Source organism: Castor canadensis, chromosome 1 (genome assembly GCF_047511655.1).
Source record: "Castor canadensis chromosome 1, mCasCan1.hap1v2, whole genome shotgun sequence".
NCBI classification, from domain to species: Eukaryota; Metazoa; Chordata; class Mammalia; order Rodentia; family Castoridae; genus Castor; species Castor canadensis.
The window spans coordinates 169,774,242-169,791,145 of NC_133386.1; the positions used below are offsets into that span (position 1 = coordinate 169,774,242).

At 33.4% G+C, this 16,904-nt stretch overlaps 1 protein-coding gene across 24 annotated transcripts in view; it reads right to left on the reverse strand.

Annotated features, from left to right (window-relative positions):
- The window catches only part of Ccdc73 (coiled-coil domain containing 73), a 141,215-nt gene that overhangs the window by 9,972 nt on the left and 114,339 nt on the right, over positions 1-16,904 (reverse strand). For all 24 annotated transcript variants that reach the window (XM_074043828.1, XM_074043771.1, XM_074043863.1 and 21 more), the window contains 3 exons: positions 13,389-13,499; positions 7,923-8,054; positions 164-347 (listed from right to left, as the gene is read on the reverse strand). In XM_074043828.1, the coding sequence (XP_073899929.1) occupies positions 164-347; positions 7,923-8,054; positions 13,389-13,499 (427 nt within the window). The remainder of the gene's footprint in view (positions 1-163; positions 348-7,922; positions 8,055-13,388; positions 13,500-16,904) is intronic.

The following is a 16,904-nucleotide window of genomic DNA, read 5'->3' on the forward strand; positions in this document are numbered from 1 at the left end:
TGTTGCTCCAACTACACTATATACAGTCTTCAAAGCAAAGACTGTAGTGGTGATATCCCCCTAAATTCTAGATAGCCCACCTTGGTGCTTTGGCAGATCCTTTATTTGTGGAAAAAAACCTCAATATACAAGTTAGAAAATACCAATGTAATTTTAAGATTACCTTCTACAATGGTTTCTTCTATAAGTAAGTTTTTTTCTTTCTTTTCTTCCTTTTCTCTGTATTCAGTATCTGAACAAAAACTCTTAGTATATTCTTCCCTTTTTCCTTGTCCAGAATTGTATTGCTGTATGATGGTGTTTTCTGACTTTTCAGTTGGTATTTTATTATTTACTTCTGGAACATTCTAGTGTAAAATGGGAGATACTTCTTTAATATAAAACAAGATTGTTAAAAAGTATACAATATTCAAGCAAACTTTGCTGATAAAAGTAGAATCAGTGTTTCAATTCAATCACTCATCAATTTATATTTGAAAACCAAATAACTTATAAAGTTCATTTTATATAATCTATTGTATTTTTTTAAAATGGAGAGCTTTATAATGTTTTCAAACATGGATACCTTCTGGGTTCTGCCCAGAAGCGGGGGGCAAAGGGGGGGTGGCCCCAAACAATGTATACATATGTGAGTAAATGTAAAAATAACAAAAAGAATGTGAAAAAAACTTTGATAACTGATTTGGGAGTTATAATTAAATTGCAGTCAGTAGGCACGTACATAAAGATAATTGTAAATAAATAATGAAAAAAGGATATTTCCTAGAATGTGTGACATATGACTTTAAAATTTTAGATTTCTGCTTCTAATCATACTAGAGTGCCTGGTCCTTAAACTTGCCTGTAGTTACTTGAAAACTAAATGAAATGTATGAAACAAGATTTTTCAGATAATGTGCTAGAGTGAAAAACTGTTCTCTGAGAGGAGGAGGAAAAAATGAGATGAACACTACAATCACAAAAGCTTAATTCTCACAGATACTTTCTATATCACAACACAAGGAGGGGTTGGTCTTGCAAAGGTCTTCCTGAGTTGAGAAGACAGAAATCAGAGTTTAGAAAGACTGAAGTGGCTGCAATTTGTTAGGCAGAGTGCTAAAAATAAGGGAGCTATGCAGAATAAGAACTGTGGAAATCGCGTATTCTGTCTGTTGCTAAATATTAAGCTGGACCCATGTAGAGTAAGAGTCCATGAAGGTTCACAGGGGCTCTGTAAGCTGAACACTTCCCAGAGCTCACAAAGGTCTGAGTGGAAAGAGTTTACTGAACACCTGGGGCATTGTGTAGAGACCCCAAAGGATTATACCTTCCTGGTAGGTATGAATTAGCCCAAGAGTAAGAGCTATGCTAGATTAACCCTGAAATTTAAAGATATATCTCAAAAAGATGACAAATATCTGCAAGTAACTTAACTGCCTGACAAACTTCAACAGTCTTGAAAGGAAGGCAATAAAATCTAGCAATCGACTATGTAAAATTCAAAATGTTCTAGTGAATAAAAACTAGAAAATACAGAGGCAGGAAAATATCACTTATCATGTTACCCTTCATAAAGTTGTAAAAAAAAAAAAGGCAGAAGTGACAGGGATAACGTAGAAAGGAACTTTAAAATAGCTATTTCTAAATTTCAAGGACTTAAAAAAATAACAATATGAACATAATAAAGAGTAAAATTAGATAACAACAAAAAAGGACCAAATGGAGATTCTATAGATGAACTGTACATTATCTAAAATAAAAACTTGGGTTGGTAGAGTAGCTCAAGTGATAGAGCACCTGCCTAGTAAGCATGAGGCCCTGAGTTCAAACCCCAGTACAGCCAAAACAAAAATAAATTTTAAAAAAGTAAAATAAAAACTTACTGGATAGGCTTAATTTTATTGTAGGCACTTTAGAAAGAAGGATAAATGAACTTCAGGACATAACAATAGAAACAATTCCAACTGAAGAGGAGAGAGAAAATTCTGCAGCATAGCCTCAGTAACTTGTGGTACATATAAAGCAGTCTAACACATGTGTACCTGAGGAACCACCAAAAGGAGAAGAGAGGACATGAGCAAATAAATGAAGAAATAATAAGCAGAAAGCCAAATCTGATGAAAACTATAAATCCAGAAATCTAAGATCTACAGAAGTAGATAAGTATAAGATATGCGTGCATATATAAGAGAAAAAATACATATAAAAGACATTTTATCTAGTTTTTATGTCCTTATCAGGTAATTGGTTGAAGTAAAAATTTGCCAAGAAAGTGTGAGGCCCTGGGTTCAGTAAAATTTTAAATAAAGCAAAATCACAGTAGATGGATAATGGGGTTTATAACATATGTGGAAGTAAAATATATGGTAATAATAACAAAGGACAGGAAGGAGAAAATGACAATATGGTACCGGAGGCTTCTTAACTTACCAAAAATTTTGATAAAAATGATTTGAAAGTATACTGTGATACATTAAACTCTTGATCAGGGGTTGCTAGCAAACTTTGACCAGAGGGCCAAATCCAGCTCACTGCCTGTTTTTCGTTTGTTTTTTGGTGGGACTGGTATTTATGCTTGCAAAGGAGGTGCTCTACTGCTTGAGCCACACCTCCAGTCAAGTCCATTTTGCTGTGGTTATTTTGGAGATGGAGTCTTGCTGAGCGATTTGCCCAGGCTGGCCTTGAATCATGATCCTCTCAATCTCAGCCTCCCAAGTAGCTAGTATTAAAGACACAAGCCACCAGTGCCTGACATCACTGCCTGTTTTTGTAAATAAAATTTATTGGTACGTAATCATATTCACTTGAAAATGTACTTAATGCAACTGCACTAAATACAAAAGGTTAAAATTGTAAACTTTATGTGTTTTTACAATAATAAAGTACAAATAATAGTTTTCAAGCAAAAAGTAAATAAATGGATTTCCTTGCATTATTACTCAGCATAAAAATAAAGTATGAATGCTCCCATTAAAAAAGTAACAAGATGAAAAAATATATATCATGCAAACATTAATCATAAAAATGAAATAGCTATCTTAGTTATCTAACAAAATAGAACTTAGGGTCAGGTGTGGTAGCACATGCCTGTAATCCCAGCACTCAGGAGGCTGAGGCAGGAAGATCCTGAGTTTGAGACTCGCATGGAATAACTGGAGAGACTCTAAAAAAAAATAAACAAAAATAGGCCTCAGAACAAGAAATATCATTAGGATAAATTGGACATCTCATTCCACAAATAGCATGATACACATTCTTTTCAAGGGCACAAGATATGCCTACATAGGCATATGCTTGCCCAAAAAACAAGTTTTGATATATTTAAAAGGATGAAAGTCTCATATAAAATATTCTCTGACCACAACTAGTTAAATTTGAAATCATTAACAGAGGACATTTGGAAAATTCTCAAATATTTGGAAATTAAGCAACATGCTTTCAAAGGGTCATACCAATACCCATGGAACAAAAAATACCTTACAAGAAAAACTTTAAAATATTTTTAATTTCTGGGTATAGTGGTGAATTGTAATCTCACTACTCAGGAGGTAGAGGCAGGAGGATAACAAGTTCAAGGTCAACCTGAGCTACATAGCGAGACCCTGCCTCAAAATACCAAAAGCTGCAGTGGTAGCTCAGTGGCAGAGCACTTATGTCTATCTATCTATAGAGAGAGAAAGAAAGACAGAGAGAGAAGGTGAGAGAGAGAGAGAGAGAAAGTTAAATGAAAATACACATCAAAATTTATGGGATACAGCTAAAGCAGTGCTTAGAGAAACTTTCACAGCTTTAAATGCTTATATTAGACAAGAAGAGAGGCTAATATTCAGTGATCTAATTTTCAAGCATAAGCAGATAAAAAGAGGGAAAAACTAAATCTAAAATAAATAGAATGAAGGAAATATGCAAGTTAACAGCAAAACTCAAGTAAAATAGCAAGTGAAGAAAAACGAGAGGGAAATTCATGAAGCCAAAACTTGGTTCTTTGATGAAATTGATAAAACTGTAAAACCTCTAACTAAAGTGATCAAGAAAAACAGAGTAGATGCAAATTACCAACATCAAGAATAAAAAAGGGATGTTATGATATACACCACATCAATGCTTCTGAAACTATCCATAAAATGGAAAGGGAAGGAATGCTTTCAAACTCATTCTACAAAGTCAGCATAAGGAGCTGGTGGTGTGTCTCAAGAAGTACAGTGCATTCTTTGCAAACACAAAGCCCTGAGTTCAAACCCCAGGCCATAAAACACCTCCCCCCCCAAAAAAAAAAATAAGAACACAACCAAAAAAAGAAAAAAAACTATAAACCAATATCCTTGATGAACATAGATACAAAAATCCTAAATAAAATACTTGTAAAACTGAATTCAACCTCACTTTAAAAAGATCATATACCATGATCAAGTTGGTTTCATTCCTGGGATGCAAGAATGTTTTGAAATACACAAATCATTAAACATAATCCAGCACATAAACAGAACCAAGGATAAAAATCACGTGATCATCTCAATAGATGTAGAAAATCTTTTGACAAAATACAACATCTGCTCATGATAAAATCCCTGCAGAAACTAGGTATAAAAGAATCATATGTCAACATAATAAAGACTATACACAGCAAACCCATAGCCAACTTCATACAGAATGGAGAAAAACTGAAAGTATTTCCTCTAAAATCAGGAAGATCATGGTGTCCACTCTTACTACTCTAATTCAATATAGTACTTGAAATTTTAGACATAGCACTAAGAGAAAGAAATAAAAGGGACACAGATAAGAAAGGAAGAAGTAGAATTATCACTGTTTATAGATGATATGATCCTATACTTAGAAAAACCTAAAGACTCTGCCAAAATACTCTTATATTGATAAACAAATTCAGCAAGTAGTAAGATACAAAATCAGTATACAAAAACCAGGAGCATTTCCATACACCAATAATGAACTCATGGAGAAAGAAATTGGGAAAATAATCTCATTCACAATAGCCTCAAAAAATGCCAAAGAACAAACCTAACCAAGGAGGTGAACCTAACTAATGAACCTACAATGAAAATCATAAAACAAGAAATTGAAGAATGCATTAGAAGACGGAAAGACCTTCCATGCACATGGTTTGGCAGAATTAATTTTGGGAAAACAGCCATATTACTGAAAGTCATTTAATGACTCAATGCAATCCCCATCAAAATACCAATGACATTCTTCACAGAACTAGAAAAATATTATAGAATTCATTTGGAAGCATAAAAGACTCCAAATAACCAAAGCATATTAAGTGAAATGTTGAAGGCATCAACCATACCTGATTGCAAAATATTCTACAAAGCAATAATAATAATAATAATAATAATAAACAGCATGTATTGTCATTAAAACAGACACATAGACCACTGGAATAGAATAGAGGTCCCAGAAATAAACCCATGCAGCTACAGCTATCTGATTCTCCATAAAGGTGGCAAAAATGTACATTGGAGAAAAGACAGCCTCTTCAACAAATAGTGCTAGGAAAACTGGATAGCTACATGTAGAAAATTGAAACTAGACCTCTTTTTCTCAGCTTGTACAAAAATCAACTCAAAATGGATCAAAGCTCTTAAATGTAAAACCTGAATCTTTGAAACCATAAGAATAAAACAAAAGGGAAACCCTTCAAGATACAGGGATAAGCAATGACTTCCCAAATAGGACTCTAATAGCCTGGGAAATAATAGCAAACATCATCAAATTGGGATTGCATCAAATTAAAAACCTTTTGTACATCAAGAGAAACAGTTTACAGAGTGAAGACACAGCCTATAGAATAGGAGGAAATTTTTTCCAGATACTCATCTGACAAGGGAGTAATATTCAGAATATTTAAAGAGCTCAAAAAATTTACTATCAAAAGAACAAGTAAGCTAGACAATAGACAAACTGAACAGACACTTCTCAAAAGAAGTAGTACAAATAGCCAATAATTATATTAAAAAAAAGTTCAACATCTTTTACCATCAGAGAAGTGCAAAACTACATTGAGATTCTATCTCACTCCAGTCAGAATGGCTATCATCGAGAACACAAAAAATAGCCAGGCACCTGTGGCTTATGCCTGCAATCCTAGCTACTCAGGAGGCAGAGATGAGGATTGCTGTTCAAAGTCAGACTTGGCAAATAGTTTATGCAATCCTATCTCAAGAAAAACCCATTGCAAAAAAGGGCTGGTGAGGATGTAGAGAAAAAGAAAACTTATACACTGTTTGTGGAACTATAAATTAGTTTGGTCACTGTGGAAATCAGTATAGAGGTTCCTCAAAAAAACTAAAAATAATAGATTCGGTTAATAGATTCAGTTATAACACTCCATAGTGCATACCCAAAGGAATAAAAGTCACCATACAATAGAGATACCTGCATATCCATGTTTATTGCACAATATTCACAATAGCCAAGTTATAGAATCAGGCTAAGTCCTCATTAGTGAATGAATAGATAAAAACAATATGGTATACATACACAATAGAGTGTTAATTATCCATAAAGAGGAACTATGCTGTCCACAGGAAAATAGAGGGAACTGGAGATTATTATAGTCAATGAAAAAATAAGGGGGGTGAGCTTGCTCAAAGTATACTGGACAAATGTATGGAATTACCACAATGAAATCCCTTCATATGAATAACGTATGCTAATTCAAAAATCAAATAAAAATTTAAAAACTGATTTAAAAAACCTCAATGGATTGAGAAAAATTGGCAAAATTTAACATCCAATCATGATAGAAACAAAAACTCATCTATGGTAAAAGCCTAGCAAACCAGGAATAGAAGGAAACTTTCTCAACCTGACAAAGAATATAAACAAAAAATCAACAGCTAATATTATATAATTTGGAATAATGAAAAGACTAAATACTGTCATCTGAAATGAGAAACAAGGCAAGAATGCTCAGTCTGACAACTTTTATTCAACACTATACTAGAGGGTCCTGACTGAAACAGTAAGATGAGAAAAAGAAATAAAATGAATACTAAATGACAGTAACAATGGAGTAAGTTTTTTAAAAAAGTCAATGTACAGACTCAATTGTACTTTTATATCTGAGCAATGAACATGTAAAAAAAAACTTTAAAGTAGTATTTATAATAGGATTCCATGGGATCAAGATAGAGTATATGCTTAACATTTGTTTGGTTCAGTCCCCAGGACCAAACAAAACAAAGTACTCAGAAAAAAAATTAACCAAATATTTACAAGAACTATACAAAAAACTAGAAAATATTCTTAAGAGATATTCCCCAAAATGGAAAGCTATACCATGTTCACACACTGGAAAACTCAATATTGTTAAAATGTCAGATCTTTACAAATTAATCCATAGATTCAACACAATCCCGATCAATTTTTTTGGTGGTACTGGAGTTTGAACTCAAGTCCTCAAGCTTGCTAGGACAATCCCAATCAAAATCCCATGGGCTTCCTTTTTAAAAGTTGACAAACTGATTCTAAAAGTGATATGGATATGTAAAGACCTATAATAGCAAAAAACAATTCTGAAAAAAAAAACCAACAGAATTGAAGAATTTATGCTGTATCTTAAGACATCTTGAATAGCTACACAAATAAAAACAATGTTGTAAGTGGCTTAAGTATAGACATAAAATCAATGACACATAATAGTTTAGAAATAGACCCATATATATTTACACAATTGATTTTCAAAGAAAGTGCCAAGGTACAACAGAAGAAAGAATAGTCTTTTCAACAAATGCATGTCCTGGAACAATTGGAAATCCATACCTTAAAAAATGATTCTTGATTCTTATGTCGTACTGTACAGAATGTATTATAAATACTCATTTTTTTAAAAGTTTAGAAACATAATATAAAGCAAAAACCCATCAGTGATCATGCTAATTTAACAGCCTTTATCCTCCAACATACTTGAATTTTACCTGAAATTTGTCTTCCTCAAACTTTTTCTGATTGCATAATTTGTCATAATGTTCTTGTAGCTTAATATGAGTTTCTTTAAGTGATGATAACTCACTTTTAGTATCATTAATTTCTCCATTAAGTTCTTCAACCTATTACAAGATTTAGCCAAAATGAGCAAGTGTTTTTCTTTAAAAATATTAATACAAAATTTTGGAAACAGTAAAAACAAATAAATATATAAAAACAATCACAAAATAACTATTGACATTAAGAAATAACATTTACAGCTGGGCACCAGTGACCCCCACCTGTAATCCTAGCTACTTGGGAGGCTAATATTGGGAGGATTACAGTTCAAAGCCAGCCTGGGAAATAGTTCATGAGACCCCATGTTCAAAATAACCACAGCAAAAAGGGCCAGAAGTGTGGCTCAAGCATTAGAATGCCTGCTTTGCAGGCACAAAGGCTTTAGTTCAAATTCCAGTACCACCAAAGGAAAAAAAAAAAGAACTAACACTTATGAAAATGTGCTGAGCCCTTAATAAGCATAATTTCATACTCATAAAAACTCTGAGATATTTTATGTACAATTTACAAGTGAGAGATGTGGAGCTTGTAAGAATTAAGTAACTTGCCCCAGATCATGCAGATACAAAATGGCAGTCAAGATTTGAATCCAAAGCTAAATCTAGGGGCTGTGTTCCTAACTACTACATCAAACCACCTCTTGTTACAAATGAAAATTTATGATTTTTAGTTATATGCCTATAAAGTTATTTTTACCTTCATTGCTTTCTTAAATTTTTTATTGCTGCAATTGGATATAGAGATTTTAACTCAACTAGATGAAGAGTATTCAGCACTAAATGGTACAACTGAAACACATAAAGTGTCTGCCTCCTATCCTATCTACAAACTGGATGTTCACCACCTATAAAACTTCACAATCTTTTTCTTGGAGCAGTACTCTTTCACACAAACCTCAAATATGAGCAAGGTGAGCTCCATTAAAGAAAAGAAATATCCTATCATCATGGAAGATTACATTTTTCTCCTTAAAAATTCCCAAACTCCTATCATAAGTCTCAAGTGTGTTTAACACTCCTTATAGAGGCCAGCAGGTGTAAACTCACATTATTTCCCCTTCATCTCATCTACTTTAACCATCTTTTAATATCTCCAGAAGGGATACCTTTTCCAAGGCTAAAATCTTCATGTATTCTTTATCCCATCCTTTCCCATCTTCCTTAGTCCAACTCTAGATTTAATCTTCTGCCTATTCTTACTCTCTCATACTATGCCAACAAATATCTTCTATTCACATTCCTTATTTTTCTCCTTGACCCAGTTACTCTCTCTCTCATTTCTTAAAATAAGTAATACTTGCTACTTTCAAAGTCTAACCTTATGTCACATCTTAACAACCAGACTTCTGCTGTCATTGTTCTATTGACTGTTTCCTTAGATAACAACTGCAAATTAGCAAAATGATGCTTTCCACATCTTTAACAGCTCTGTAGCATCTCACAATGTTAACTACTGTTCTAATTTTTTCTGAGTGGTACTGGAATTTGAATTCACTCTACCACTTGAGCTACATTCCCAGCCCGTTTTTGCTTTAGTTGTTTTTTGGATAGGGTCTCCCGATTTTGCCCAGGGTTGGCCTTAGCTCTTGAACGTCCTACCTATGTTTCCTGAGGTTCTGTTTCCTGAGGTTCACACCATCACTCCAAACTTGTTATTTGAGATGGGGTATCACTTACTTTTTGCCTAGGCTATCCTCGAATTACAGTCCTCCCAATTTCTGCCTCCCAAGTAGCTGAGATTACAGGCACATGTCACCATATCTGGTCTACTACTGTTCTTTTTTTTTTTCATTTTTCTTTTATTATTCATATGTGCATACAAGGCTTGGTTCATTTCTCCCCCCTGCCCCCACCCCCTCCCTTACCACCTACTCCGCCCCCTCCCTCTCCCCCCCAATACCCAGCAGAAACTATTTTGCCCTTATTTCTAATTTTGTTGTAGAGAGAGTATAAGCAATAATAGGAAGGAACAAGGGTTTTTGCTGGTTGAGATAAGGATAGCTATACAGGGCATTGACTCACATTGATTTCCTGTGCGTGGGTGTTACCTTCTAGGTTAATTCTTTTTGATCTAACCTTTTCTCTAGTTCTTTACTACTGTTCTTGAAACAGCTTCTTCTCTTGGCTTCCATGGTACTATGCTCTCTATCCTCCTATCTTTCTCACTATTCTTATCAGGTTCTCTTTCCTCTCCTGCCCCAAAACATACACACACACACACACACACACACACACACGTTGTCATTCCCTAAAGCTCTTTCTTATTTAGCACTCTTCTCTTCAAGCCTTCAGTTCCTTCTAGAAGTGATCTTATTTCTCCTATAGTTTCAAATTTTACATTTATGCTAATAAATCTTAAATCTGTATCTCTTCCCCCAATCTCTCCTAAATTGAGATTCACATTTCTAAATGCGTGGTATGCATTTCAAGCAAGATGTCCTGTAGGAACCATAAATTCAATAGTTCTCAAATTAAACTCATTATTTCCATCCTCCAAATCTGCTTCTCCTCTTACATTCCTCATGTCAGTTAATGACATTACCATTCTAAGAGTTATACTAATCTCAGAGTCACATTTGACTCCTTTCCCCCTTCTAATACCCATTATGTACAAGATGTCACTAACTCTGCCAATTTTATTCTCAAAATTCTTCTTGCATATATCTCTCTTCTTTGTTTTCCCTACTATTGTAACTCCAATTCTCGTAGGCTAATGGCTAGACTATTACAATATTCTTCTCACTGGTCTCCTTCCATAAAGCCATCCTCCATACTTATTTTTCAAAAGCAGATCTGCCCACATTATTTCTCTGCTTTAAAACTCTCAGTGGCTTCCTGTTATTATAAAATCCAACTGTCTTAGTAAAAGACCCTTCAGAAAGTGAGCTGAACCTATTTTTCCAATGTCACATTCCACATATCCTACTTCCTATTCAGAACAGACTATTCGTTACCTTTGAAAATGGAGTGTCATGATTCTGTGATCTTTCCCATTTTTAAAAAATGGAATGCCAGCAGGATGGAATGAGAATGTTAGGGAACACAGGTACCTTCTGCTTGTGAAATCATATTCATCTTTCAAGGCGAATCTTGTGCCATTTTCTCTAAAACTCTCTAGCCTTACTAAAGGCCATGATTTTTTTTTCATAGTACTTTATTAGCAATATTAAAAATCAGCCTGCAGTATTATGGGTAATTTAGTATTTATCCTTTTAGAGTGTTAGTTCTTTGGTAATCTTTCTATTTTAGGCATCTTTGAAAATCTGCTGGGCACAGTGATATACACCTGTAATCTCAGCAATCAGGAGGCAGAAGTAGGAGGAGCAAGAATTCAAGGCCAGCCTGGGCTACATGGTAAGACTCTATCTCAAAAAACAAGAAAAAAAGAAAAGAAAAACAATCTACAGTCTATAGCACACAGTATATGCTCAATAAACGTCATGAATTAATTCTCATTTGTAACTTCCTTTTCCTAAAATAATTTCTGAAATCCTCATTTATTTTTCATTTCTCTCTCTCTATATATATTATACCCACTGATAATATAATTAGTCAAAATAAGAACAGATACACATAACACTTTTCAAAAACAACTCAATGAGTTTTAAATATATCACCTAACAAAATACAACAAGTTTTATTAGGATAGTATTTTCTTTCCATAGTACTTTTTGAATGACCAAGTATAAACACCAGTTTTTATGATTCCAATTTATTTGTCACCATCATTACTGTTTTTGAAAAACACATTTTTATTTATTTCAAAGCTGTACTATTACTGTCTTCACTCAAGAGTGGTGAAAACAGAAACACAAAGAGTACAGAGATCTTATCTCCCACTCAAGAAAATTCTTATAGAACCAAAATAGCTTTCCCTTACTTGACTATATTCTGTTTAGTATTAAAGCACTGTGAAAGTAAAATGATTATTTAATCTAAAAATTATAAAATAAAATCATTTTGCCCAAACACAGATTTCAGTCTCACCAGTGAAGCTACTCATTTTTATTAATTCAATCTTTTTTTTTCTGGGAGGCCATTATTATAGTCTAAGAGAAAATGAATGCTTACTTTCCTTAGCTTAACTGCTTAACTGATCTTTTTTTACTTACTCTATTTTTTTTTTTTTTTTTTGGCAGTACTGGGCTTTAACTCACGGCATCATACTTGCTAGGCAGGCGCTCTACCACTTGAGCCACTCTGCCAGCTTAACTGATCTTTTTGTGGTGTATTTGGCATATTTAAGTTTATACTTCCTTTTTACTTTAAAATTTTCCATTCTCATGGTCTTTTAAACATTTTGAATGAGGAGGAGGTATTGGGATGCAATACAAATTAACTGAAGTCATGCTTCTTGCTTAATGATAACTAGTAGAGATTAGTAAGCATGTTTTAGTATTCTGATGTAATATTTTGAGTAAAATTTATCAAATTCATGAAAACTTGATCTTTTCAAAGAATAAATTATAAAAATGTTAGTTATAAATGAATTAAAACCAGTTACTTATATAATAATCAAATAAAATTACTCATAGAAAATGTTATCGATCTGTTATTTACATATTAGTATAATAAACCATATTGTATAATTAGTACAATAGTTTAAAATATAATCATACACTTCTAAAGTATAGCTTCATAAACTCATAGTGACTTTCTATTGTGATGATTTTTTATTGCACATTTGCACAGGCTATAGCTTTGGCTAATTGTCTTAATTTTTAAAAAAGAATTGAAAAGGCAATGAAAATTGGCATTAAAACAGGATATCAATTTTGTAGTCTGATAATATTTACACGAACTTTTGTATTTCACAACTTGAACTTATATCATTTTGCACCATTTTTTAATCTACTTCACTAAAATTAAAATTTAGTGTAAAATAAACAAATGCACTTTAAGGAAATAGTTATGTTTACAATGTGTCAACTCTTATGATAAAATATTAATTCAATAGAACTCAACTATGGCATACATATTCTAAACATGGCTCTAATACATCTCAACAAACCTACTGAAGAAAGTAAAATATATCAGCTAACAATAGCATATATATAACTATGATCATTTACTAAAATACACTGCAATGCTTTTGTAAAAGGGGAAATTAATTTTCTTTGTCACATGTGGAAAGTCATTCAATATATATTCATTTATGTGTGTGTATACATACACAAACATGTATGTGTATGGTCTACCATGCATGAAAACATTGCAGAGAATTTTTATATTAAATTTATTTATAAAAAGCACTCACTTTCTGAAAATACAAGTATAAAAAGATATCTGACTTTATTCTTGTATTATTTTTGCAATATTTTCTTATCATTTAATAGTTATTTTTAAAGCCCACAACTATTTAAAATATTTTAATATTTTATAATTCAATAAACCTACATGTCTCTTCCAAGTTCCTAGTGCTTTCTCATGCTCGTTTTGAAGGTAAAGGAACTTTTCTTCATTTTCTTTTATCTTCTCCCTTTGCAGCTCATTATCTCTTTCAAGAGTCTGTAATAAAATTAATTATCCAAAAAATAATCAATACCACATTAATGAATTTTGATGTGTTTTATGTTGCTTGGACCTTTGCTTTGAACATGCTGAAAGTGCCATACAGATCAGTGATAATGTGCTATCTCAACAATAATTTTCATAAATTAACAGAAAGGTGCTTATAGTTTAGCTAAGAGGAGATGGGGGAGGTTATGATAAAGAAATGGCTATAAAAGGGTATAAAAACATTGCCATTATTCAGTTTCACTGCATAAGTTTTAATGTACTGAAAAAGTAATAGAAAGTACAGCACTGAAAAGTATGAATTGTAGCATAATCCAGCCTAACACTACTAAAAAATTTAACTACCACAGAACATTTTTATCTGTTTATTTTAGAAACTAACTGGCTAGTAAACCCTAAAATACCATTTTAATTTCAAATTAATACTTTTTAGCATAACTTAAATATTTATCATATTAACTACTTTCTTGAAGTAATGTAACAGGATCACTACCACACTACTCCTCTGCCAAGGAAAAAAATTTTAAAGTAAAATAGTACCAAGTGTTTTCTAAGACTTGGATCTTACAGCTATTAAATCAGTGTCATTACTACCACAAGGTTTCTTCAATGTCTCCTTATAATCCAAGCAGATTATATAAAAACTTCTATAAAAAACAAATAGTAAGATCTCTTTTTTATATGTCTCATACATCTGGTATTTTAAGTTCATTTATTTATCATTAAAACTATGTACACTTGGTAAATATTTCAAGCCACACAAAAGGATATATAAAAAGAAAACGTATAAGTTCCCCTCCCCATAAGTAATCACTTCAGCAGTTTGGGTAATTACAGAAATTGCTCATAAAAGGCAAGTATATAAAATATGTCTTTCAAAATACAATGAGGTCATTCCATTCTTACCATTATGTAATTTATTTTTTAAAAAGATAATAATAATATGTCTTGCTTACTTTCCATATTATTGAAATAGATCCATTTCATTTTAAAGGCTTCATAATTTTCTATTTAAAGAGTTCTAGAATATCAAATATGTAATTGTGCAAAATTACAGCGACTTATCTAATGGAAAACATTTTACAACTTGTAGCATGAAGAGTCAACTGTTTCTCTTAAGGAGCTATGCACCCAAAAGAACATTTATTTTGATTGCTTCTATTTCAGGATAATGTAAATATTTTATACAAGATATATTTTCTTCGTTCCAGATGGTAATAGGGCAGTTTCTAAATATTATGGTGGCATATAATTAATGGATGTTTAGTACTTTAACATCCCAACAAGTACTTTACAGCACCTATTTATATTGATAACACTGGATTTCAGAAGACAAACAAATCAAAGTTTAGAGAAGACATGGGAGAACATACTACCTCTATCCTATTAAAAATAAATGACCAAGAGCATTATGCTCAAAAACAGTGTACTAGATATATCAATCATCTCCTGTCCTGAGGTGTACTCCCATCGAAATGCCTCCTTCAGGTATTCTCTCAGTTTCAGTTTTTATGAAGACATTCCATCCTTCTATTACAATTTGTTAATATTCCATCCTTCTATTACAATTTGCTCTCAGTCGGCTGCACACAACAGATTATTTATGAGGATTCCTTTGTCTTTTCTGTCATGAGTCCTAGATTCCAGTTTCCTCTTTCTTGCTTTATTCCTTTTTCATGGTATAGAAAATTTAAGGTTACTTTTTTCCCCCTGTAATTCTGGGCATTAAACTAAAGGTCTTGCACTTGCTTGCCAAGTGTTCTATTATTTGAGCCACACCCTCAGTTCTTTTGCTTTTAGTTGTCAGATAGGATTTTATGTTCACTTTGCCTAGGCTGGCCTCAAACTATGATCCTCCTGCCTCAACCCCCTAAGTAGCTAGCACCACAAGTATGCATCACCATCCCCAGCTCATTTTTGAAACAGGGTCTCGCTAACTTTTGCCTGGACTGACTTCCTGTATCCACCTTCCAAGTAGCTAGGATTATAACTTAAGCCATGCCTCCAACCCTTTTAGCTCTGGTTATTTTTCAGATTGTGTCTTGCACTTTTTTGCCCAGGGTGGCCTCAAATCACAATCCTCATACCTACACCTCCTGTGTAACTGGGATTTCACATGTGCTACCATACCTGGCTTATTGTTTGAGATAGGGTTTGGCTGACTCTTTTTGCTGGGCTTGCCTCAAATCATGACTCTCCCATCTCCACCTCCTAAGCAGCTAAGATTCTACTTTCTACAAGACAATCTTAATATTATCTTCCAATCTTTTCGTGGCACTTTTTATGTCTGCTTTTTATTCTATGAGTGCCTCTTTATGAACTCTGAATTCTTGTCTTGTGGATTAATAAGTATATTTCTTTTAAGTATATCTTCTGAGTTTTTACATGGTTTTTAAATTACTGGGTTTTTTTTTTCATTATTGGAGACTTTCTTTAATGTCCAGTAATCCTTAACTGCCTGTTCATATTTAAGAGTAAGATATTAAAAAGCTGATTGAAAATATCATCAAATGGAAGTTTCAGGTAAGTCGATCTAGGTAAACAATTTCATTTGGAGAACTTAATTGCAGCAGTTATGGTCTTCTTCTCTCAAATTAGTTTCTACAGAAAGAAATCCTCTATTCTTCCTGGAAGTTAGGCTAGCAGCTTTCTAAATGGGGAAACTATAGTTATTTTCAATATAATACTCTCAGTAGTGCATTAGTGAACTGTTTTCTTAAAGGAATAAAGAAGAAGAAAGAAGAAAGAAGGAAAAGAGGAGGAAGGGAGGAGGACGGCAGGAGGAGGAGGAGGAGAAAGAAGAAAGAAGGAAGAAGGAAGAAGAAGAAGCCAGGCATGGTGACTCATGCCTGTAATCCTACCAACTCAAGAGGTGGAGATCAAAAAGATCACAGTTCAAGTCCAGCTCAGGCAAAAAATCCACAAGACCCTATCTAGACCAATAAAAAAGCTGGGTGCAGTGGCACACATCTGTTATCTCAGGTACACTAGGAAGAATCGTGATCCAGACTAGCCCTGGCTTAAAGGCAAGACCCTATCCAAAAAATTACAAAAGCAAAAAGAGCTGGAAGAAAGGCTCAAGTGGTAAAGTGTCTGCCTGGCAGGTGCAATGCCCTAAGTTCTATCCCCTCAAAAAGACTAATTTGCAGCATTCTTCCATTTCATTGATATTAAATAGTCCTATTGTGATCAGTTTTAAGCCACTACTATTTTAACCACCAATGTACAAAATTCCTCAATATCTAACAACCTGTTCTCACTGCTATAAGACAGCTCCACCATACCACTGGATCCCTATCCCTCCTAACCTCAACCTTAGCTGTCCCTCAAACTTCCAACATAAACCTCCAATGTTCTATCAAGTAGGAGAGGGGCAGTGCCTCTGAATCTGTGTTG